General features: G+C 37.3%; 1 protein-coding gene and 19 non-coding genes across 20 annotated transcripts; 19 read left to right on the forward strand and 1 right to left on the reverse strand.

Annotated features, from left to right (window-relative positions):
- Positions 1-2,840: 2,840 nt before the first annotated feature.
- On the reverse strand, positions 2,841-22,981 carry LOC144430458 (uncharacterized). Its single transcript, XM_078118395.1, has 5 exons — positions 22,876-22,981; positions 21,870-21,983; positions 3,805-3,911; positions 3,612-3,696; positions 2,841-3,043 (listed from the first exon to the last, which is right to left on the reverse strand). The coding sequence occupies exons 1-5, from the start codon at positions 22,979-22,981 to the stop codon at positions 2,856-2,858; spliced, it is 600 nt and encodes a 199-aa protein (XP_077974521.1). The 3' UTR covers positions 2,841-2,855.
- On the forward strand, positions 4,495-4,582 carry Trnay-gua (transfer RNA tyrosine (anticodon GUA)). Its single transcript is given in 2 exon segments — positions 4,495-4,531; positions 4,547-4,582. It is a non-coding gene; the product is annotated as a tRNA-Tyr (tRNA).
- Positions 5,033-5,120, forward strand: Trnay-gua (transfer RNA tyrosine (anticodon GUA)). The gene is given in 2 exon segments: positions 5,033-5,069; positions 5,085-5,120. It is a non-coding gene; the product is annotated as a tRNA-Tyr (tRNA).
- Positions 5,487-5,558, forward strand: Trnap-ugg (transfer RNA proline (anticodon UGG)). Its single transcript has one exon. It is a non-coding gene; the product is annotated as a tRNA-Pro (tRNA).
- Trnay-gua (transfer RNA tyrosine (anticodon GUA)) lies at positions 6,038-6,125 on the forward strand. The gene is given in 2 exon segments: positions 6,038-6,074; positions 6,090-6,125. It is a non-coding gene; the product is annotated as a tRNA-Tyr (tRNA).
- Positions 6,576-6,663, forward strand: Trnay-gua (transfer RNA tyrosine (anticodon GUA)). The gene is given in 2 exon segments: positions 6,576-6,612; positions 6,628-6,663. It is a non-coding gene; the product is annotated as a tRNA-Tyr (tRNA).
- On the forward strand, positions 7,029-7,100 carry Trnap-ugg (transfer RNA proline (anticodon UGG)). Its single transcript has one exon. It is a non-coding gene; the product is annotated as a tRNA-Pro (tRNA).
- Trnay-gua (transfer RNA tyrosine (anticodon GUA)) lies at positions 9,242-9,329 on the forward strand. Its single transcript is given in 2 exon segments — positions 9,242-9,278; positions 9,294-9,329. It is a non-coding gene; the product is annotated as a tRNA-Tyr (tRNA).
- Trnap-ugg (transfer RNA proline (anticodon UGG)) lies at positions 9,696-9,767 on the forward strand. The gene has a single exon. It is a non-coding gene; the product is annotated as a tRNA-Pro (tRNA).
- Trnay-gua (transfer RNA tyrosine (anticodon GUA)) lies at positions 10,267-10,354 on the forward strand. The gene is given in 2 exon segments: positions 10,267-10,303; positions 10,319-10,354. It is a non-coding gene; the product is annotated as a tRNA-Tyr (tRNA).
- Positions 10,805-10,892, forward strand: Trnay-gua (transfer RNA tyrosine (anticodon GUA)). The gene is given in 2 exon segments: positions 10,805-10,841; positions 10,857-10,892. It is a non-coding gene; the product is annotated as a tRNA-Tyr (tRNA).
- Positions 11,831-11,918, forward strand: Trnay-gua (transfer RNA tyrosine (anticodon GUA)). The gene is given in 2 exon segments: positions 11,831-11,867; positions 11,883-11,918. It is a non-coding gene; the product is annotated as a tRNA-Tyr (tRNA).
- Trnay-gua (transfer RNA tyrosine (anticodon GUA)) lies at positions 12,369-12,456 on the forward strand. Its single transcript is given in 2 exon segments — positions 12,369-12,405; positions 12,421-12,456. It is a non-coding gene; the product is annotated as a tRNA-Tyr (tRNA).
- Positions 12,822-12,893, forward strand: Trnap-ugg (transfer RNA proline (anticodon UGG)). Its single transcript has one exon. It is a non-coding gene; the product is annotated as a tRNA-Pro (tRNA).
- Trnay-gua (transfer RNA tyrosine (anticodon GUA)) lies at positions 15,035-15,122 on the forward strand. Its single transcript is given in 2 exon segments — positions 15,035-15,071; positions 15,087-15,122. It is a non-coding gene; the product is annotated as a tRNA-Tyr (tRNA).
- Positions 15,489-15,560, forward strand: Trnap-ugg (transfer RNA proline (anticodon UGG)). Its single transcript has one exon. It is a non-coding gene; the product is annotated as a tRNA-Pro (tRNA).
- Positions 16,060-16,147, forward strand: Trnay-gua (transfer RNA tyrosine (anticodon GUA)). The gene is given in 2 exon segments: positions 16,060-16,096; positions 16,112-16,147. It is a non-coding gene; the product is annotated as a tRNA-Tyr (tRNA).
- On the forward strand, positions 16,598-16,685 carry Trnay-gua (transfer RNA tyrosine (anticodon GUA)). Its single transcript is given in 2 exon segments — positions 16,598-16,634; positions 16,650-16,685. It is a non-coding gene; the product is annotated as a tRNA-Tyr (tRNA).
- On the forward strand, positions 17,624-17,711 carry Trnay-gua (transfer RNA tyrosine (anticodon GUA)). The gene is given in 2 exon segments: positions 17,624-17,660; positions 17,676-17,711. It is a non-coding gene; the product is annotated as a tRNA-Tyr (tRNA).
- On the forward strand, positions 18,162-18,249 carry Trnay-gua (transfer RNA tyrosine (anticodon GUA)). The gene is given in 2 exon segments: positions 18,162-18,198; positions 18,214-18,249. It is a non-coding gene; the product is annotated as a tRNA-Tyr (tRNA).
- Positions 22,982-23,364: the final 383 nt, after the last annotated feature.

The following is a 23,364-nucleotide window of genomic DNA, read 5'->3' on the forward strand; positions in this document are numbered from 1 at the left end:
GAAATAAAACAAGATCTAGCTTCTATTAAAGAATCTCAAAGTTTTCAATCAACAAAATATGATGAGATTATTGCCAAGCAAAAAATAACAGATGACAAACTTATGCTCTATGGCAAAAAATAGGAGATCTAGAAGAGTTGGTCTATGACTTGGAGGACGAATTATACTATGCCACAGAAAAAAATGAGGAACAAGAGCGCCGATCTAGATTGGATAATCTAGAATTTCATGGCATCGCACCTAATGAAAATGAGGACACCGACAAATTGATAACAGAAATTGGAAAGATCATCCACGTGGACATCAAACCATCTGACATCTCTGTAACACATCGTTGTCCAACGCGAAACTCCAACATCCATAAACCGATTGTCGCAAAATTTACCAATCGCAAAATCAGAGCTAAAATTCTCAAAAATCATCACTTGATCAAAACCGCTACCAATTCAACATCCATAAGGAACCTATCCAAAGCATTTGTTGTTGAGAATTTGACCGACAAAAACAAGAACTTATTTTACAAAGCAAAAATTCTCAAAAGACAATGTGGTTACGCCTTCCTATGGACATCAAATGGCAAAGTGCTGATAAAAAAGAACAAAGACACTAACACTTTATCCATAACTGAAGATGAAGATCTTGATAAAATAAGATGAGTCTATTTAATTTTTTACTGCCATATCCTAGTAAATTATTCTATCATGTTATTGGTTTAAATAACTTCAGTCCCCATTGGAATAGCCCATCTAATGACTTTGCCCCCCTCGCCTCAACCAACCTAATGTTATCTAATTCGAACCCATTAGCATTCCTCATCTATGAGTGATCCTTATCCTACCTGGGAATCAACCAATTTTCATCCCGAAATTCCTTCTATTGCAAGTCGATACCTTGAAATATCCAATATCAATAGAGTAACTTCAAGTTTTCTAGCAACAGACTTTATTATATTGCACCATAACATCAGATCTTTGGCAAAATATGCCGATAATCTAGTTGAGCTAATTTCAAATTTTTGTATTCCACCTCAAATTATTGCTCTAAGCGAGACTAGGATCATGAGTGAAACTGCTGTTGTCAATATTGATATCTCTGGTTACACTTTCATTCATGCTCCCTCCTCTACTCGCGCAGGCGGTGTTGGTTTTTATATTAAGGACAATCTAAACTTTCATTTATGCACTGACTTCAGCCTTTGCCTCCCAAACTGTGAGGACTTGTGGATCGAACTCAAATATTTCCAACCAACCTCAAAAATTCAAAATCTTGTTGTCGGTGTAATATATAGACATCCAAAAAATAATATCCCATCATTCACCACAGCAATGTCTTGTTTATTTGAGAAGCTGGCGATGGCTAAAAAGCAATTTATTATATTAGGCGACTTCAATATAAATCCTTTTAATTCTTGTGACAATCCTACTACCAAGTATCTGGATATGCTAATGTCCAATTTCATATGTCCACTTATCACCAAACCAACCAGAGTGACCTCAACCTCCCACACATTAATTGACCATATCTACACTAATATCATAGATTCCCGCACTTCGTCATTTATTTTGCTCAGTGATCTCACCGACCACTTTTCCATAATGTGCACAATACCAGCAACTAATAGTAATGTTAAAACAAACACTCGCATGAAACGGGACATGACTAAATTTTGTGCTGACTCGTTCAGGCTAGAAGTTGAGTCAATGTGTAATAATTATACTAGTGTTATATTATCTGAAGTAAACTTCAATAGCTCATTTGATACTTTTCTTAGTCACTTCAAGTGGTTAATCAATGAGCATGCCCCATTAAGACCATTTTCGCGTAGAGAAAACAAATTTTATTCCAAACCTTGGATTACTAAAGGAATTCGTAATTCCATTAAACATAAGAACAAGATGTTCAAAAGTAAGTTCCTGAAGGGAAATTTATCCCAGCGTCTCCACTTTAAAAAATATAAAAACATTTTGACACATTTGCAGAGGAGATCAAAACAAATGTATTACCATAACATCCTAGAGAACAACAGAGGCGATGTTAAACGCACTTGGAAAACTATAAATGACATCATCAAAGTAAGGTCCAATGATGAAACCACTATCTCGGAACTGAAGCTTGAAAATGGTACCATAGTCTCAGACCCTGTCGCGATATCCGTTGAATTTAATAAATTTTTTTCATCCGTAGGAAAGAGACTTGCCGATAATGTCCCACACAGTACGAAATCTTTCAAAAGCCTTTTTGGGTGCTCCTACACAGAATTCGTTTTTTCTGGAGCCATCAACACCTTTAGAAGTTCACCAAGTAATAAGGAACCTGAAAAAAGGCAAAGCAGTTGGGCATGATAATATTCCTTCTTTTTTCTTAAAATTAGTCGCAGACAGCATATCCCCAGCTTTGAGTCATTTCTTTAATCTATCATTTAGTTTAGGAATTTTTCCCTCCGCTCTGAAGATTGCTAGGGTAATACCCATCTTCAAAAGTGGCAACAAAAATAATCCTTCAAATTATAGGCCAATTTCAATTCTACCCTGTATCGGCATCGTCCTGGAAAAATTAGTCTATAAAAGAATGCTCAACTTCTGTAACAAATTCAATCTGATCGACAAATGCCAATTCGGATTTCAATCCAATCACTCGACTTCCCATGCCATCCTAGATCTTATTTCATTTATCTATGAAATAATTGATAAAGGGGAGTCTGTCTGTTGTGCATTCCTGGATTTAAAGAAGGCCTTTGACACAGTTGATCATCAAATTCTTGTCCAAAAGTTGATACACTGTGGTTTTAGAGGTAACGCATGCAAACTATTATGTAATTACCTGAGTGGTCGATCACAGTTTGTTGAAGTAGGATGTCATAGGTCTCCGATGTTGCCCATCCACTGTGAAATTGTCCAAGGTTCGGTCATTGGACCATTGGCTTTCTTACTTTTCATAAATGATTTGTCGAACTGTTCGAATCTTTTAACAAAACTCTTCGCCGATGACGCTTGCTTGCTTGCCAGTGCCAAAGATTCAACCACGCTCCAAAATACTATGAACACTGAAATAGATAAAATAATTGAGTGGATGTTATGCAACAAACTCACTGTGAACGTAAAAAAATCTAAAGTCATGCTATTCAGTCCTAAATCAATTAAAAAACATCCCAACATGTTAATCAAAATCAGGGGGGTTGCTCTGGAAGTTGTTCAATCCTTTAAATATCTCGGGCTCTATATAGATAGTAACTTAAAATGGAACACTCATATTACCGAGATGCACAAGAAATTGTCAAGGTCTGTTGGGATTTTGGGAAAACTTAGGCATTATGTGCAGGATGCTACCCTGCGAACCATTTATTTTGCTCTTTTTCAATCCCGCATCCAATATGCTATAACTGCATGGGGCTCTGCAACACAAACCAACATTCACAAATTGGAGGTCTTACAGAATAAAGCTGTTAGAACTCTCTCCAGAGCGTCTATTCGTACAAACTTAAACACCCTTTACCATAAAACCAGGGTGTTGAAACTATCCGACATTTATACTCTAGAGATTGCCAAAGTTATGCACCAATTTCAGAATAATTACTTGCCCACAGCGTTCGACAATTATTTTGTTTCGCTTACCTCTGTGCATGAACACAACACACGCTCTTCGACCAAATCCAATCTTTTTGTACCTCGCTTTTCGCTGAGCAAATCTCAAAATTCCCTGAAATACAAAGGCGTAATAATTTGGAATAACAATCCCCAAAGTTTACGTGACTCCACATATGCTACTTTCAAAATAAAATAAAAAAAATTCATGCTTTCATCCTACCTGTCTTTCTCCAGCACATCTGTTTGATGTGCTTACTGACTTTCCCTCGGCACTGCCAGCAGAATACTTGATTAGGTCAAGGCTCAAAATGTCGTTGTAAACTTCGGCTATTGATGGGCTCGTTGGTCTAGGGGTCTGATTCTCGCTTTGGGTGCGAGAGGTCCCGAGTTCAGATCCCGGACGAGCCCTTGCTTTTGTATCACTACCCAGTCTGAACCAATGTCTCATTTAATAACTTCTCATAATTCAGACAGAATGTCTGATCATGTGTTTTGGTTTTTGTATTAAACATTTCAATTCATGAATTTTAAATCAGGCGTCATGCCGGAGATATGCCCTTCGATAGCTCAGTTGATAGACCGGTGGACTGTAGGGGTAGAATGCTGAGATCTATAGGTCGCTGGTTCGAATCCGGCTCGAAGGAACTTTTTTAATAGGGAGATCTAAGTAAATTTGTTATGTCTGCATAGACTTTCATTATATTGAATAGGTCGTTGTGAACATCGACTTTTGTTCAAATCCGGAAAGATTCCTCACTATTGTATAAATGCCCATTCAAGATCAAATTTTTACTTAATAATAACAATTTCTCATCAATCTGAGATGATTGTCCGATCATGTTTTTTTTTTTCATGTTATATCTCAATTTATGAACTCCAACTCAGGAGTAATGCTTCCATAGACGTGTGTCCTTCGATAGCTCGGTTGGTAGAGCGGTGGACTGTAGTGATACAAAGCTGATATCCATAGGTCGCTGGTTCGAATCCGACTCGAAGGAGCTTTTGAAACAGATGAAATTTGTAATTTTTACACAATAAATTATTTGAGTTTCACCCTTCCTCTCTCCGGTTCTCTGTCTTACGTAATATATCACAATATTTCTATTTCTCCATTTCAATACTATCTTATCCTGTTAGTCCAAAATACCCCAATATCTGCATAGAGTTTAAGTATTTCAAAAATGAACGCTGAAAATGTCGTTGTAAACCTCAAGCTATCGATTGGCTCGTTGGTCTATGTGTATGATTCTCGCTTTCGGTGCAAGAGGTCCCGTGTTCAAATCACGGACGAGACTTCGCTTTTGTATCACTTCCCAGTCTGAACCAATATCTCATTTATTAACTTCTCGATATTAGGACAGAATATGTGATCATGTTTTTTGGTTTTTGTATTAAACATCTCCATTTATGAACGTCAACTCAGGCGTAATGCATTCTTAGTCGTGTGACCTTCGATAGCTCAGTTGGTAGAGCGGTGGACTGTAGTGATAGAAAGCTGTTATCCATAGGTCGCTGGTTCGAATCCGGCTCGAAGGATCTTTTGAAATAGATTAAATTTGTAATTTTTGAACAATATATGATTTGAGTTTCACCCTTCCTCTCTCCGGTTCTCTGTCTTTCGTAATATATCGCAATGTTTCTATTTCTCCATGTCAATACTATCTTAACCTTCCAGATAAATTTTATAATAGATGAAATTTGTAATTTTTAAAACAATATATGACTTGAGTTTCACCTTTCCTCTCTCCGGTTCTCTTTCTTCCGTATTATATGTCAAGGTTTCTATTTATCCATGTCAATACTATTTTAACCTCTGAGTCCAAAATACCCCAATGTTTGCATAGAGTTTGATTATTTTAAAATCAAGGCTCAAAATGTCGTTGTAAACTTTGGCTATTGATGGGCTCGTTGGTCTAGGGGTATGATTCTCGCTTTGGATGCGAGAGGTCTCGGGTTCAAATCCCGGACGAGCCCTTGCTGAACCAATGACTCATTTAATAACTTCTCATAATTCAGACAGAATGTCTGATCATGTGTTTTGGTTTTTGTATTAAACATTTCAATTCATGAATTTTAAATCAGGCGTCATACCGGAGATATGCCCTTCGATAGCTCAGTTGATAGATCGGTGGACTGTAGGGGTAGAATGCTGAGGTCTATAGGTCGCTGGTTCGAATCCGGCTCAAAGGAATTTTTTTAATAGGGAGATCTAAGTAAATTTGTTATGTCTGCATAGACTTTCATTATATTGAATAGGTCGTTGTGAACATCGCCTTTTGTTCAAATCCGGAAAGATTCCTCACTATTGTATAACTGCCCATTCAAGATCAAATTTTTACTTAATAATAACAATTTCTCATCAATCTGACAGATTGTCCGACCATGTGTTTTTTTCATGTTTTATCTCAATTTATGAACTCCAACTCAGGCGTAATGCTTCCATAGACGTGTGTCCTTCGATAGTTCAGTTGGTAGAGCGGTGGACTGTAGTGATACAAAGCTGATATCCATAGGTCGCTGGTTCGAATCCAACTCGAAGGAGCTTTTGAAACAGATGAAATTTGTAATTTTTACACAATATATGATTTGAGTTTCACCCTTCCTCTCTCTGGTTCTCTGTCTTACGTAATATATCGCAATATTTCTATTTCTCCATTTCAATACTATCTTATCCTGTCAGTCCAAAATACCCCAATATCTGCATAGAGTTTAAGTATTTCAAAAAAGAAAGCTGAAAATGTCGTTGTAAACCTCAAGCTATCGATTGGCTCGTTGCTCTATGTGTATGATTCTCGCTTTCGGTGCGAGAGGTCCCGTGTTCAAATCACGTACGAGACTTCACTTCTGTATCACTTCCCAGTCTGAACCAATATCTCATTTATTAACTTCTCGATATTAGGACAGAATATCTGATCATGTTTTTTGGTTATTGTATTAAACATCTCCATTTATGAACGTCAACTCAGGCGTAATGCATTCCTAGTCGTGTGACCTTCGATAGCTCAGTTGGTAGAGCGGTGGACTGTAGTGATAGAAAGCTGATATCCATAGGTCGCTGGTTCGAATCCGGCTCGAAGGATCTTTTGAAATAGATTAAATTTGTAATTTTTGAACAATATATGATTTGAGTTTCACCCTTCCTCTCTCCGGTTCTCTGTCTTTCGTAATATATCGCAATGTTTCTATTTCTCCATGTCAATACTATCTTAACCTTCCAGATAAATTTTATAATAGATGAAATTTGTAATTTTTAAAACAATATATGGCTTGAGTTTCACCTTTCCTCTCTCCGGTTTTCATTCTTCCGTATTATATGTCAAGGTTTCTATTTATCCATGTCAGTACTATCTTAACCTCTGAGTCCAAAATACCCCAATGTTTGCTTGAGTTTGATTATTTTAAAATCAAGGCTCAAAATGTCGTTGTAAACTTCGCATATTTATGGGCTCGTTGGTCTAGGGGTATGATTCTCGCTTTGGGTGCGAGAGGTCCCGGGTTCAAATCCCGGACGAGCCCTTGCTTTTGTATCACTACCCAGTCTGAACCAATGACTCATTTAATAACTTCTCTTAATTCAGACAGAATGTCTGATCATGTGTTTTGGTTTTTGTATTAAACATTTCAAATCATGAATTTTAAATCAGGCGTCATGCCGGAGATATGCCCTTCGATAGCTCAGTTGATAGACCGGTGGACTGTAGGGGTAGAATGCTGAGATCTATAGGTTGCTGATTCGAATCCGGCTCGAAGGAATTTTTTTAATAGGGAGATCTAAGTAAATTTGTTATGTCTGCATAGACTTTCATTATATTGAATATTTTGTTGTGAACATAGCCTTTTGTTCAAATCCGGGACGATTCCTCACTATTGTATAACTGCCCAGTCGAGTTCAAATTTTTACCTTATAATAACAATTTCTCATCAATCTGACAGATTGTCCCATCATGTGTTTTTTTCATGTTTTATCTCAATTTATGAACTCCAACTCAGGAGCCCATTCAAGATTAAATTTTAACTTAATAATAACAATTTCTCATCAATCTGACAGATTGTCCGGCTCGTTGGTCTAGGGGTATGATTCTCGCTCTGGGTGCGAGAGGTCCCGGGTTCAAATCTCGGTCGAGCCCTTGCTTTTGTATCACTACCCAGTCTGAACCAATGACTCATTTAATAACTTCTCATAATTCAGACAGAATGTTTTGATCATGTGTTTTGGTTTTTGTATTAAACATTTCAATTCATGAATTTTAAATCAGGGTTCATGCCGGAGATATGCCCTTTGATAGCTCAGTTGATATACCGGAGGACTGTAGGGGTAAAATGCTGAGATCTACAGGTCGCTGGTTCGAATCCGACTCGAAGGAATTTTTTTAATAGGGAGATCTAATGAATTTGTTATATCTGCATAGACTTTCATTATATTAAATATTTCGTTGTGAACATCGCCCTTTGTTCAAATCCGGGACGATTCCTCACTATTGTATAACTGCCCAGTCGAGATCAAATTTTTACCTTATAATAACAATTTCTCATCAATCTGACAGATTGTCCCATCATGTGTTTTTTATGTTTTATCTCAATTTATGAACTCCAACTCAGGAGCCCATACAAGATCAAATCTTTACTTAATAATAACAATTTCCATCAATCTGACTGATTGTCCGATCATGTTTTTTTTTTCATGTTTAATCTTAATTTAGGAACTCCACCTCAGGAGTAATGCTTCCATGGACGTGTGTCCTTCGATAGCTCAGTTGGTAGAGCGGTGGCCTGTAGTGATACAAAGCTGATATCCATAGGTCGCTGGTTCGAATACGGCTCGCAGGAGCTTTTGAAACAGACGAAATTTGTAATTTTTAAGCAATATATGATTTGAGTTTCACCCTTCCGCTCTCCGATTCTCTGTCTTACGTAATATATCGCAATGTTTCTATTTCTCCATTTCGATACTATCTTATCCTGTCAGTCCAAAATACCCCAATGTCTGAATAGAGTTTAAGCATTTCAAAAATGAACGCTGAAAATGTCGTTGTAAACCTCAAGCTATCATGTGATCCGATCATGTTTTTTTTTCATGTTTTATCTCTATTTATGAACTCCAACTCAGGAGTAATGCTTCCATAGACGTGTGTCCTTCGATAGCTCACTTGGTAGAGCCGTGGGCTGTAGTGATACAAAGCTGATATCCATAGGTCGCTGGTTCGAATCCGGCTCGAAGCAGCTTTTGAAACAGATGAAATTTGTAAGTTTTAAACAATATATGATTTGAGTTTCACCCTTCCTCTCTCAGGTTCTCTGTCTTGCGTAATATATCGCAATGTTTCTATTTCTCCATTTCAATACTATCTTATCATGTTAGTCCAAAATACCCCAATGTCTGCATAGAGTTTGATTATTTTAAAATCAAGGCTGAAAATGTCGTTTTTTCGATGGGCTCGTTGGTCTAGGGGTATGATTTTCGCTTTCGGTGCGAGAGGTCCCGTGTTTAAATCACGGATGAGACTTCGCTTTTGTATCACTTCCCAGTCTGAACCAATATCTCATTTATTAACTTCTCAATATTAGGACAGAATATCTGATCATGTTTTTTGGTTTTTGTATTAAACATCTACATTTATGAACGTCAACTCAGGCGTAATGCACACCTAGTCGTGTGTCCTTCGATAGCTCAGTTGGTAGAGCGGTGGACTGTAGTGATAGGAAGCTGATATCCATAGGTCGCTGGTTCGAATCCGGCTCGAAGGATCTTTTGAAATAGATTAAATTTGTAATTTTTGAACAATATATGATTTGAGTTTCACCCTTCCTCTCTCCGGTTCTCTGTTTCTCGTAATATATCGCAATGTTTCTATTTCTCCATGTCAATACTATCTTAACCCTCCAGATAAATTTTATAATAGATGAAATTTGTAATTTTTAAAACAATATATGACTTGTGTTTCACCTTTCCTCTCTCCGGTTCTCTTTCTTCCGTATTATATGTCAAGGTTTCTATTTATCCATGTCAATACTATCTTAACCTCTGAGTCCAAAATACCCCAATGTTTGCAGAGAGTTTGATTATTTTAAAATCAAGGCTCAAAATGTCGTTGTAAACTTCGGCTATTTATGGGCTCGTTGGTCTAGGGGTATGATTTTCGCTTTGGGTGCGAGAGGTCTCGGGTTCAAATCCCGGACGAGCCCTTGCTTTTGTATCACTACCCAGTCTGAACCAATGACTCATTTAATAACTTCTCATAATTCAGACAGAATGTCTGATCATGTGTTTTGGTTTTTGTCTTAAACATTTCAATTCATGAATTTTAAATCAGGCGTCATACCGGAGATATGCCCTTCGGTAGCTCAGTTGATAGACCGGTGGACTGTAGAGGTAGAATGCTGAGGTCTATAGGTCGCTTGTTCGAATCCGGCTCGAAGGAATTTTTTTAATAGGGAGATCTAAGTAAATTTGTTATGTCTGCATAGACTTTCATTATATTGAATAGGTCGTTGTGAACATCGCCTTTTGTTTAAATCCGGAAAGATTCCTCACTATTGTATAACTGCCCATTCAAGATCAAATTTTTACTTAATAATAACAATTTCTCATCAATCTGACAGATTGTCCGATCATGTGTTTTTTTCATGTTATATCTCAATTTATGAACTCCAACTCCGGAGTAATGCTTCTATAGACGTGTGTCCTTCGATAGCTCAGTTGGTAGAGCGGTGGACTGTAGTGATACAAAGCTGATATCCATAGGTCGCTGGTTCGAATCCGGCTCGAAGGAGCTTTTGAAACAGATGAAATTTGTAATTTTTACACAATATATGATTTGAGTTTCCCCCTTCCCCTCTCCGGTTCTCTGTCTTACGTAATATATCGCAATATTTCTATTTCTCCATTTCAATGCTATCTTATCCTGTCAGTCCAAAATACCCCAATATCTGCATAGAGTTTAAGTATTTCAAAAATGAACGCTGAAAATGTCGTTGTAAACCTCAAGCTATCGATTGGCTCGTTGGTCTATGTGTATGATTCTCGCTTTCGGTGCAAGAGGTCCCGTGTTCAAATCACGGACGAGACTTTGCTTTTGTATCACTTCCCAGTCTGAACCAATATCTCATTTATTAACTTCTCGATATTAGGACAGAATATCTGATCATGTTTTTTGATTTTTGTATTAAACATCTCCATTTATGAACGTCAACTCAGGCGTAATGCATTCCTAGTCGTGTGACCTTCGATAGCTCAGTTGGTAGAGCGGTGGACTGTAGTGATAGAAAGCTGATATCCATAGGTCGCTGGTTCGAATCCGGCTCGAAGGATCTTTTGAAATAGATTAAATTTGTAATTTTTGAACAATATATGATTTGAGTTTCACCCTTCCTCTCTCCGGTTCTCTGTCTTTCGTAATATATCGCAATGTTTCTATTTCTCCATGCAAATACTATCTTAACCTTCCAGATAAATTTTATAATAGATGAAATTTGTAATTTTTAAAACAATATATGACTTGAGTTTCACCTTTCCTCTCTCCGGTTCTCTTTCTTCCGTATTATATGTCAAGGTTTCTATTTATCCATGTCAATACTATCTTAACCTCTGAGTCCAAAATACCCCAATGTTTGCATAGAGTTTGATTATTTTAAAATCAAGGCTCAAAATGTCGTTGTAAACTTCGGCTATTGATGGGCTCGTTGGTCTAGGGGTCTGATTCTCGCTTTGGGTGCGAGAGGTCCCGGGTTCAGATCCCAGACGAGCCCTTGCTTTTGTATCACTACCCAGTCTGAACCAATGACTCATTTAATAACTTCTCATAATTCAGACAGAATGTCTGATCATGTGTTTTGGTTTTTGTATTAAACATTTCAATTCATGAATTTTAAATCAGGCGTCATGCCGGAGATATGCCCTTCGATAGCTCAGTTGATAGACCGGTGGACTGTAGGGGTAGAATGCTGAGATCTATAGGTCGCTGGTTCGAATCCAGCTCGAAGGAACTTTTTTAATAGGGAGATCTAAGTAAATTTGTTATGTCTGCATAGACTTTCATTATATTGAATAGGTCGTTGTGAACATCGCCTTTTGTTCAAATCCGGAAAGATTCCTCACTATTGTATAAATGCCCATTCAAGATCAAATTTTTACTTAATAATAACAATTTCTCATCAATCTGACAGATTGTCCGATCATGTTTTTTTTTTCATGTTATATCTCAATTTATGAACTCCAACTCAGGAGTAATGCTTCCATAGACGTGTGTCCTTCGATAGCTCAGTTGGTAGAGCGGTGAACTGTAGTGATACAAAGCTGATATCCATAGGTCGCTGGTTCGAATCCGGCTCGAAGGAGCTTTTGAAACAGATGAAATTTGTAATTTTTACACAATAAATGATTTGAGTTTCACCCTTCCTCTCTCCGGTTCTCTGTCTTACGTAATATATCGCAATATTTCTATTTCTCCATTTCAATACTATCTTATCCTGTCAGTCCAAAATACCCCAATATCTGCATAGAGTTTAAGTATTTCAAAAATGAACGCTGAAAATGTCGTTGTAAACCTCAAGCTATCGATTGGCTCGTTGGTCTATTTGTATGATTCTCGCTTTCGGTGCGAGAGGTCCCGTGTTCAAATCACGGACGACACTTCGATTTTGTATCACTTCCCAGTCTGAACCAATATCTCATTTATTAACTTCTCGATATTAGGACAGAATATCTGATCATGTTTTTTGGTTATTGTATTAAACATCTCCATTTATGAACGTCAACTCAGGCGTAATGCATTCCTAGTCGTGTGACCTTCGATAGCTCAGTTGGTAGAGCGGTGGACTGTAGTGATAGAAAGCTGATATCCATAGGTCGCTGGTTCGAATCCGGCTCGAAGGATCTTTTGAAATAGATTAAATTTGTAATTTTTGAACAATATATGATTTGAGTTTCACCCTTCCTCTCTCCGGTTCTCTGTCTTTCGTAATATATCGCAATGTTTCTATTTCTCCATGTCAATACTATCTTAACCTTCCAGATAAATTTTATAATAGATGAAATTTGTAATTTTTAAAACAATATATGGCTTGAGTTTCACCTTTCCTCTCTCCGGTTTTCATTCTTCCGTATTATATGTCAAGGTTTCTATTTATCCATGTCAGTACTATCTTAACCTCTGAGTCCAAAATACCCCAATGTTTGCTTGAGTTTGATTATTTTAAAATCAAGGCTCAAAATGTCGTTGTAAACTTCGGATATTTATGGGCTCGTTGGTCTAGGGGTATGATTCTCGCTTTGGGTGCGAGAGGTCCCGGGTTCAAATCCCGGACGAGCCCTTGCTTTTGTATCACTACCCAGTCTGAACCAATGACTCATTTAATAACTTCTCTTAATTCAGACAGAATGTCTGATCATGTGTTTTGGTTTTTGTATTAAACATTTCAAATCATGAATTTTAAATCAGGCGTCATGCCGGAGATATGCCCTTCGATAGCTCAGTTGATAGACCGGTGGACTGTAGGGGTAGAATGCTGAGATCTATAGGTTGCTGATTCGAATCCGGCTCGAAGGAATTTTTTTAATAGGGAGATCTAAGTAAATTTGTTATGTCTGCATAGACTTTCATTATATTGAATATTTTGTTGTGAACATAGCCTTTTGTTCAAATCCGGGACGATTCCTCACTATTGTATAACTGCCCAGTCGAGTTCAAATTTTTACCTTATAATAACAATTTCTCATCAATCTGACAGATTGTCCCATCATGTGTTTTTTTCATGTTTTATCTCAATTTATGAACTCCAACTCAGGAGCCCATTCAAGATTAAATTTTAACTTAATAATAACAATTTCTCATCAATCTGACAGATTGTCCGGCTCGTTGGTCTAGGGGTATGATTCTCGCTCTGGGTGCGAGAGGTCCCGGGTTCAAATCTCGGTCGAGCCCTTGCTTTTGTATCACTACCCAGTCTGAACCAATGACTCATTTAATAACTTCTCATAATTCAGACAGAATGTTTTGATCATGTGTTTTGGTTTTTGTATTAAACATTTCAATTCATGAATTTTAAATCAGGGTTCATGCCGGAGATATGCCCTTTGATAGCTCAGTTGATATACCGGAGGACTGTAGGGGTAAAATGCTGAGATCTACAGGTCGCTGGTTCGAATCCGACTCGAAGGAATTTTTTTAATAGGGAGATCTAATGAATTTGTTATATCTGCATAGACTTTCATTATATTAAATATTTCGTTGTGAACATCGCCCTTTGTTCAAATCCGGGACGATTCCTCACTATTGTATAACTGCCCAGTCGAGATCAAATTTTTACCTTATAATAACAATTTCTCATCAATCTGACAGATTGTCCCATCATGTGTTTTTTATGTTTTATCTCAATTTATGAACTCCAACTCAGGAGCCCATACAAGATCAAATCTTTACTTAATAATAACAATTTCCATCAATCTGACTGATTGTCCGATCATGTTTTTTTTTTCATGTTTAATCTTAATTTAGGAACTCCACCTCAGGAGTAATGCTTCCATGGTCGTGTGTCCTTCGATAGCTCAGTTGGTAGAGCGGTGGCCTGTAGTGATACAAAGCTGATATCCATAGGTCGCTGGTTCGAATACGGCTCGCAGGAGCTTTTGAAACAGACGAAATTTGTAATTTTTAAGCAATATATGATTTGAGTTTCACCCTTCCGCTCTCCGATTCTCTGTCTTACGTAATATATCGCAATGTTTCTATTTCTCCATTTCGATACTATCTTATCCTGTCAGTCCAAAATACCCCAATGTCTGAATAGAGTTTAAGCATTTCAAAAATGAACGCTGAAAATGTCGTTGTAAACCTCAAGCTATCATGTGATCCGATCATGTTTTTTTTTCATGTTTTATCTCTATTTATGAACTCCAACTCAGGAGTAATGCTTCCATAGACGTGTGTCCTTCGATAGCTCACTTGGTAGAGCCGTGGGCTGTAGTGATACAAAGCTGATATCCATAGGTCGCTGGTTCGAATCCGGCTCGAAGCAGCTTTTGAAACAGATGAAATTTGTAAGTTTTAAACAATATATGATTTGAGTTTCACCCTTCCTCTCTCAGGTTCTCTGTCTTGCGTAATATATCGCAATGTTTCTATTTCTCCATTTCAATACTATCTTATCATGTCAGTCCAAAATACCCCAATGTCTGCATAGAGTTTGATTATTTTAAAATCAAGGCTGAAAATGTCGTTTTTTCGATGGGCTCGTTGGTCTAGGGGTATGATTTTCGCTTTCGGTGCGAGAGGTCCCGTGTTTAAATCACGGATGAGACTTCGCTTTTGTATCACTTCCCAGTCTGAACCAATATCTCATTTATTAACTTCTCAATATTAGGACAGAATATCTGATCATGTTTTTTGGTTTTTGTATTAAACATCTACATTTATAAACGTCAACTCAGGCGTAATGCACACCTAGTCGTGTGTCCTTCGATAGCTCAGTTGGTAGAGCGGTGGACTGTAGTGATAGGAAGCTGATATCCATAGGTCGCTGGTTCGAATCCGGCTCGAAGGATCTTTTGAAATAGATTAAATTTGTAATTTTTGAACAATATATGATTTGAGTTTCACCCTTCCTCTCTCCGGTTCTCTGTCTCTCGTAATATATCGCAATGTTTCTATTTCTCCATGTCAATACTATCTTAACCCTCCAGATAAATTTTATAATAGATGAAATTTGTAATTTTTAAAACAATATATGACTTGTGTTTCACCTTTCCTCTCTCCGGTTCTCTTTCTTCCGTATTATATGTCAAGGTTTCTATTTATCCATGTCAATACTATCTTAACCTCTGAGTCCAAAATACCCCAATGTTTGCAGAGAGTTTGATTATTTTAAAATCAAGGCTCAAAATGTCGTTGTAAACTTCGGCTATTTATGGGCTCGTTGGTCTAGGGGTATGATTTTCGCTTTGGGTGCGAGAGGTCTCGGGTTCAAATCCCGGACGAGCCCTTGCTTTTGTATCACTACCCAGTCTGAACCAATGACTCATTTAATAACTTCTCATAATTCAGACAGAATGTCTGATCATGTGTTTTGGTTTTTGTCTTAAACATTTCAATTCATGAATTTTAAATCAGGCGTCATACCGGAGATATGCCCTTCGGTAGCTCAGTTGATAGACCGGTGGACTGTAGAGGTAGAATGCTGAGGTCTATAGGTCGCTTGTTCGAATCCGGCTCGAAGGAATTTTTTTAATAGGGAGATCTAAGTAAATTTGTTATGTCTGCATAGACTTTCATTATATTGAATAGGTCGTTGTGAACATCGCCTTTTGTTTAAATCCGGAAAGATTCCTCACTATTGTATAACTGCCCATTCAAGATCAAATTTTTACTTAATAATAACAATTTCTCATCAATCTGACAGATTGTCCGATCATGTGTTTTTTTCATGTTATATCTCAATTTATGAACTCCAACTCCGGAGTAATGCTTCTATAGACGTGTGTCCTTCGATAGCTCAGTTGGTAGAGCGGTGGACTGTAGTGATACAAAGCTGATATCCATAGGTCGCTGGTTCGAATCCGGCTCGAAGGATCTTTTGAAACAGATGAAATTTGTAATTTTTACACAATATATGATTTGAGTTTCCCCCTTCCCCTCTCCGGTTCTCTGTCTTACGTAATATATCGCAATATTTCTATTTCTCCATTTCAATGCTATCTTATCCTGTCAGTCCAAAATACCCCAATATCTGCATAGAGTTTAAGTATTTCAAAAATGAACGCTGAAAATGTCGTTGTAAACCTCAAGCTATCGATTGGCTCGTTGGTCTATGTGTATGATTCTCGCTTTCGGTGCAAGAGGTCCCGTGTTCAAATCACGGACGAGACTTTGCTTTTGTATCACTTCCCAGTCTGAACCAATATCTCATTTATTAACTTCTCGATATTAGGACAGAATATCTGATCATGTTTTTTGATTTTTGTATTAAACATCTCCATTTATGAACGTCAACTCAGGCGTAATGCATTCCTAGTCGTGTGACCTTCGATAGCTCAGTTGGTAGAGCGGTGGACTGTAGTGATAGAAAGCTGATATCCATAGGTCGCTGGTTCGAATCCGGCTCGAAGGATCTTTTGAAATAGATTAAATTTGTAATTTTTGAACAATATATGATTTGAGTTTCACCCTTCCTCTCTCCGGTTCTCTGTCTTTCGTAATATATCGCAATGTTTCTATTTCTCCATGTCAATACTATCTTAACCTTCCAGATAAATTTTATAATAGATGAAATTTGTAATTTTTAAAACAATATATGACTTGAGTTTCACCTTTCCTCTCTCCGGTTCTCTTTCTTCCGTATTATATGTCAAGGTTTCTATTTATCCATGTCAATACTATCTTAACCTCTGAGTCCAAAATACCCCAATGTTTGCATAGAGTTTGATTATTTTAAAATCAAGGCTCAAAATGTCGTTGTAAACTTCGGCTATTGATGGGCTCGTTGGTCTAGGGGTCTGATTCTCGCTTTGGGTGCGAGAGGTCCCGGGTTCAGATCCCAGACGAGCCCTTGCTTTTGTATCACTACCCAGTCTGAACCAATGACTCATTTAATAACTTCTCATAATTCAGACAGAATGTCTGATCATGTGTTTTGGTTTTTGTATTAAACATTTCAATTCATGAATTTTAAATCAGGCGTCATGCCGGAGATATGCCCTTCGATAGCTCAGTTGATAGACCGGTGGACTGTAGGGGTAGAATGCTGAGATCTATAGGTCGCTGGTTCGAATCCAGCTCGAAGGAACTTTTTTAATAGGGAGATCTAAGTAAATTTGTTATGTCTGCATAGACTTTCATTATATTGAATAGGTCGTTGTGAACATCGCCTTTTGTTCAAATCCGGAAAGATTCCTCACTATTGTATAAATGCCCATTCAAGATCAAATTTTTACTTAATAATAACAATTTCTCATCAATCTGACAGATTGTCCGATCATGTTTTTTTTTTCATGTTATATCTCAATTTATGAACTCCAACTCAGGAGTAATGCTTCCATAGACGTGTGTCCTTCGATAGCTCAGTTGGTAGAGCGGTGAACTGTAGTGATACAAAGCTGATATCCATAGGTCGCTGGTTCGAATCCGGCTCGAAGGAGCTTTTGAAACAGATGAAATTTGTAATTTTTACACAATAATTGATTTGAGTTTCACCCTTCCTCTCTCCGGTTCTCTGTCTTACGTAATATATCGCAATATTTCTATTTCTCCATTTCAATACTATCTTATCCTGTCAGTCCAAAATACCCCAATATCTGCATAGAGTTTAAGTATTTCAAAAATGAACGCTGAAAATGTCGTTGTAAACCTCAAGCTATCGATTGGCTCGTTGGTCTATTTGTATGATTCTCGCTTTCGGTGCGAGAGGTCCCGTGTTCAAATCACGGACAACACTTCGATTTTGTATCACTTCCCAGTCTGAACCAATATCTCATTTATTAACTTCTCGATATTAGGACAGAATATCCGATCATGTTTTTTGGTTTTTGTATTAAACATCTCCATTTATGAACGTCAACTCAGGCGTAATGCATTCCTAGTCGTGTGACCTTCGATAGCTAAGTTGATAGAGCGGTGGACTGTAGTGATAGAAAGCTGATATCCATAGGTCGCTGGTTCGAATCCGGCTCGAAGGATCTTTTGAAATAGATTAAATTTGTAATTTTTGAACAATATATGATTTGAATTTCACCCTTCCTCTCTCCGGTTCTCTGTCTTTCGTAATATATCGCAATGTTTCTATTTCTCCATGTCAATACTATCTTAACATTCCAGATAAATTTTATAATAGATGAAATTTGTAATTTTTAAAACAATATATGACTTGAGTTTCACCTTTCCTCTCTCCGGTTCTCTTTCTTCCGTATTATATGTCAAGGTTTCTATTTATCCATGTCAATACTATCTTAACCTCTGAGTCCAAAATACCCCTATTCGCTATTTGATTAAGATCTACAGGTTTTAAAAACTAACCTAAAACTAGCAGAATAGTCTAACTGAATCATCACTGTGTACTTCAACATCAATTCCAGCATATAAGTCAATCATCTATAACAACATGGCTTCGCAGCCCAAGCAATCCCTGACCAGGAGTCTCCCGGATCCTGGCCTTTCACCAATTGGCCCCTTGACGCAACAACAGGAGGGGCAAGCTAACTTCCAGATGAATCTCCAGGAGGCAATACAAAGAAATATAGTATACCAATTACCATCTTTTATTGCCAAATGCCTTGCCGAAAACTTCAACTCCGCGAACTTCACCTCTGAATACCTGCCTATGAGTCCTGGGCTAAAAGAATGTATGGAGGACCAAATGGTGTCTCTAAAAGAAATAAAACAAGATCTAGCTTCTATTAAAGAATCTCAAAGTTTTCAATCAACAAAATATGATGAGATTATTGCCAAGCAAAAAATAACAGATGACAAACTTATGCTCTATGGCAAAAAATAGGAGATCTAGAAGAGTTGGTCTATGACTTGGAGGACGAATTATACTATGCCACAGAAAAAATTGAGGAACAAGAGCGCCGATCTAGATTGGATAATCTAGAATTTCATGGCATCGCACCTAATGAAAATGAGGACACCGACAAATTGATAACAGAAATTGGAAAGATCATCCACGTGGACATCAAACCATCTGACATCTCTGTAACACATCGTTGTCCAACGCGAAATTCCAACATCCATAAACCGATTGTCGCAAAATTTACCAATCGCAAAATCAGAGCTAAAATTTTCAAAAATCATCACTTGATCAAAACCGCTACCAATTCAACATCCATAAGGAACCTATCCAAAGCATTTGTTGTTGAGAATTTGACCGACAAAAACAAGAACTTATTTTACAAAGCAAAAATTCTCAAAAGACAATGTGGTTACGCCTTCCTATGGACATCAAATGGCAAAGTGCTGATAAAAAAGAACAAAGACACTAACACTTTATCCATAACTGAAGATGAAGATCTTGATAAAATAAGATGAGTCTATTTAATTTTTTACTGCCATATCCTAGTAAATTATTCTATCATGTTATTGGTTTAAATAACTTCAGTCCCCATTGGAATAGCCCATCTAATGACTTTGCCCCCCTCGCCTCAACCAACCTAATGTTATCTAATTCGAACCCATTAGCATTCCTCATCTATGAGTGATCCTTATCCTACCTGGGAATCAACCAATTTTCATCCCGAAATTCCTTCTATTGCAAGTCGATACCTTGAAATATCCAATATCAATAGAGTAACTTCAAGTTTTCTAGCAACAGACTTTATTATATTGCACCATAACATCAGATCTTTGGCAAAATATGCCGATAATCTAGTTGAGCTAATTTCAAATTTTTGTATTCCACCTCAAATTATTGCTCTAAGCGAGACTAGGATCATGAGTGAAACTGCTGTTGTCAATATTGATATCTCTGGTTACACTTTCATTCATGCTCCCTCCTCTACTCGCGCAGGCGGTGTTGGTTTTTATATTAAGGACAATCTAAACTTTCATTTATGCACTGACTTCAGCCTTTGCCTCCCAAACTGTGAGGACTTGTGGATCGAACTCAAATATTTCCAACCAACCTCAAAAATTCAAAATCTTGTTGTCGGTGTAATATATAGACATCCAAAAAATAATATCCCATCATTCACCACAGCAATGTCTTGTTTATTTGAGAAGCTGGCGATGGCTAAAAAGCAATTTATTATATTAGGCGACTTCAATATAAATCTTTTTAATTCTTGTGACAATCCTACTACCAAGTATCTGGATATGCTAATGTCCAATTTCATATGTCCACTTATCACCAAACCAACCAGAGTGACCTCAACCTCCCACACATTAATTGACCATATCTACACTAATATCATAGATTCCCGCACTTCGTCATTTATTTTGCTCAGTGATCTCACCGACCACTTTCCCATAATGTGCACAATACCAGCAACTAATAGTAACGTTAAAACAAACACTCGCATGAAACGGGACATGACTAAATTTTGTGCTGACTCGTTCAGGCTAGAAGTTGAGTCAATGTGTAATAATTATACTAGTGTTATATTATCTGAAGTAAACTTCAATAGCTCATTTGATACTTTTCTTAGTCACTTCAAGTGGTTAATCAATAAGCATGCCCCATTAAGACCATTTTCGCGTAGAGAAAACAAATTTTCTTCCAAACCTTGGATTACTAAAGGAATTCGTAATTCCATTAAACATAAGAACAAGATGTTCAAAAGTAAGTTCCTGAAGGGAAATTTATCCCAGCGTCTCCACTTTAAAAAATATAAAAACATTTTGACACATTTGCAGAGGAGATCAAAACAAATGTATTACCATAACATCCTAGAGAACAACAGAGGCGATGTTAAACGCACTTGGAAAACTATAAATGACATCATCAAAGTAAGGTCCAATGATGAAACCACTATCTCGGAACTGAAGCTTGAAAATGGTACCATAGTCTCAGACCCTGTCGCGATATCCGTTGAATTTAATAAATTTTTTTCATCCGTAGGAAAGAGACTTGCCGATAATGTCCCACACAGTACGAAATCTTTCAAAGCCTTTTTGGGTGCTCCTACACAGAATTCGTTTTTTCTGGAGCCATCAACACCTTTAGAAGTTCACCAAGTAATAATGAACCTGAAAAAAGGCAAAGCAGTTGGGCATGATAATATTCTTTCTTTTTTCTTAAAATTAGTCGCAGACAGCATATCCCCAGCTTTGAGTCATTTCTTTAATCTATCATTTAGTTTAGGAATTTTTCCCTCCGCTCTGAAGATTGCTAGGGTAATACCCATCTTCAAAAGTGGCAACAAAAATAATCCTTCAAATTATAGGCCAATTTCAATTCTACCCTGTATCGGCATCGTCCTGGAAAAATTAGTCTATAAAAGAATGCTCAACTTCTGTAACAAATTCAATCTGATCGACAAATGCCAATTCGGATTTCAATCCAATCACTCGACTTCCCATGCCATCCTAGATCTTATTTCATTTATCTATGAAAAAATTGATAAAGGGGAGTCTGTCTGTTGTGCATTCCTGGATTTAAAGAAGGCCTTTGACACAGTTGATCATCAAATTCTTGTCCAAAAGTTGATACACTGTGGTTTTAGAGGTAACGCATGCAAACTATTATGTAATTACCTGAGTGGTCGATCACAGTTTGTTGAAGTAGGATGTCATAGGTCTCCGATGTTGCCCATCCACTGTGGAATTGTCCAAGGTTCGGTCATTGGACCATTGGCTTTCTTACTTTTCATAAATGATTTGTCGAACTGTTCGAATCTTTTAACAAAACTCTTCGCCGATGACGCTTGCTTGCTTGCCAGTGCCAAAGATTCAACCACGCTCCAAAATACTATGAACACTGAAATAGATAAAATAATTGAGTGGATGTTATGCAACAAACTCACTGTGAACGTAAAAAAATCTAAAGTCATGCTATTCAGTCCTAAATCAATTAAAAAACATCCCAACATGTTAATCAAAATCAGGGGGGTTGCTCTGGAAGTTGTTCAATCCTTTAAATATCTCGGGCTCTATATAGATAGTAACTTAAAATGGAACACTCATATTACCGAGATGCACAAGAAATTGTCAAGGTCTGTTGGGATTTTGGGAAAACTTAGGCATTATATGCAGGATGCTACCCTGCGAACCATTTATTTTGCTCTTTTTCAATCCCGCATCCAATATGCTATAACTGCATGGGGCTCTGCAACACAAACCAACATTCACAAATTGGAGGTCTTACAGAATAAAGCTGTTAGAACTCTCTCCAGAGCGTCTATTCGTACAAACTTAAACACCCTTTACCATAAAACCAGGGTGTTGAAACTATCCGACATTTATACTCTAGAGATTGCCAAAGTTATGCACCAATTTCAGAATAATTACTTGCCTGATCCTTGATATTGGTCTCTCACCAAATACAATTTAATAACTATCTCGTATATATTTTTGTAAAAAGCTATCATATTTACCACTTATTATTATTACCACCATTATTATTGTGCTTTGTTGCATTTTTGAAATTTGTATATATATAGCACTGTTGATACTCAGTGCTGCAGTGGGTATTTCATCCATCTGTTCATACACATATCGTGTTCATTCTATATTCTAAACGATTCCAAGCGGTATGCTTACTAATTTACAACGCTATTTATTGTTACCCCCATCTACTTTGTTGAGTTAACCTGTTTTTCACAGATTAGAATAATTTTTATCTGTAATGTATTAATGACGATTCGACTTACCCCAGCACTTGCAATCTTCTTGCACCCAGCACTTGCAATCTTCATGCAATCTTATTCGAACTCTTGGCAAACATTTATAACTATGATTACGCCGTGTTATCGGCATAATATCCCTACCGGGATATATTTAAAATCTGTTTAAATAACTATCAATTCCATAACGCTGCGATATCGGTTCGGTATCCTGTCATCGCACTGTACTGCATTCCTGCTGCCGTTCCCATAGTTACTCGCACATATGTGCTTGGAGTCGTTTTTGGTTTTGCTTTTCTGTGTCTCGAGGGTCTCTTGGATTCAGGTCGTCTCGATTTTTCACTTCTTTATATTCTTTTATTTATTGTTTGACTTTTTTCATTGTTTTATGATTCATTTATTAGACTTTAGCTCAGGTGTCGCCGCTCGATAACCAATTTTGGTTTTCGCGACTCCTTTCACCTCGAATTATCCGTTTTTGCTTCCTTTTACATTCCGTATGCATTTAGTGTATTT

The sequence above is a fragment of the Styela clava genome, chromosome 12 (genome assembly GCF_964204865.1).
Source record: "Styela clava chromosome 12, kaStyClav1.hap1.2, whole genome shotgun sequence".
NCBI classification, from domain to species: Eukaryota; Metazoa; Chordata; class Ascidiacea; order Stolidobranchia; family Styelidae; genus Styela; species Styela clava.

Bases quoted from the DNA above. Each gene is read 5' to 3' on its own strand.
- LOC144430458 (XM_078118395.1), bottom strand. From the start codon at position 22,981: ATGCCGATAACACGGCGTAATCATAGTTATAAATGTTTGCCAAGAGTT. The intron at 21,984-22,875 runs GTAAGTCGAATC...TATCTATTTCAG, and splicing joins AGAAGATTGCAAGTGCTGGG to TGTTCATAGTATTTTGGAGC. The intron at 3,912-21,869 runs GTAAGAAAGCCA...GCCCATCAATAG, and splicing joins CGACAAATCATTTATGAAAA to CCGAAGTTTACAACGACATT.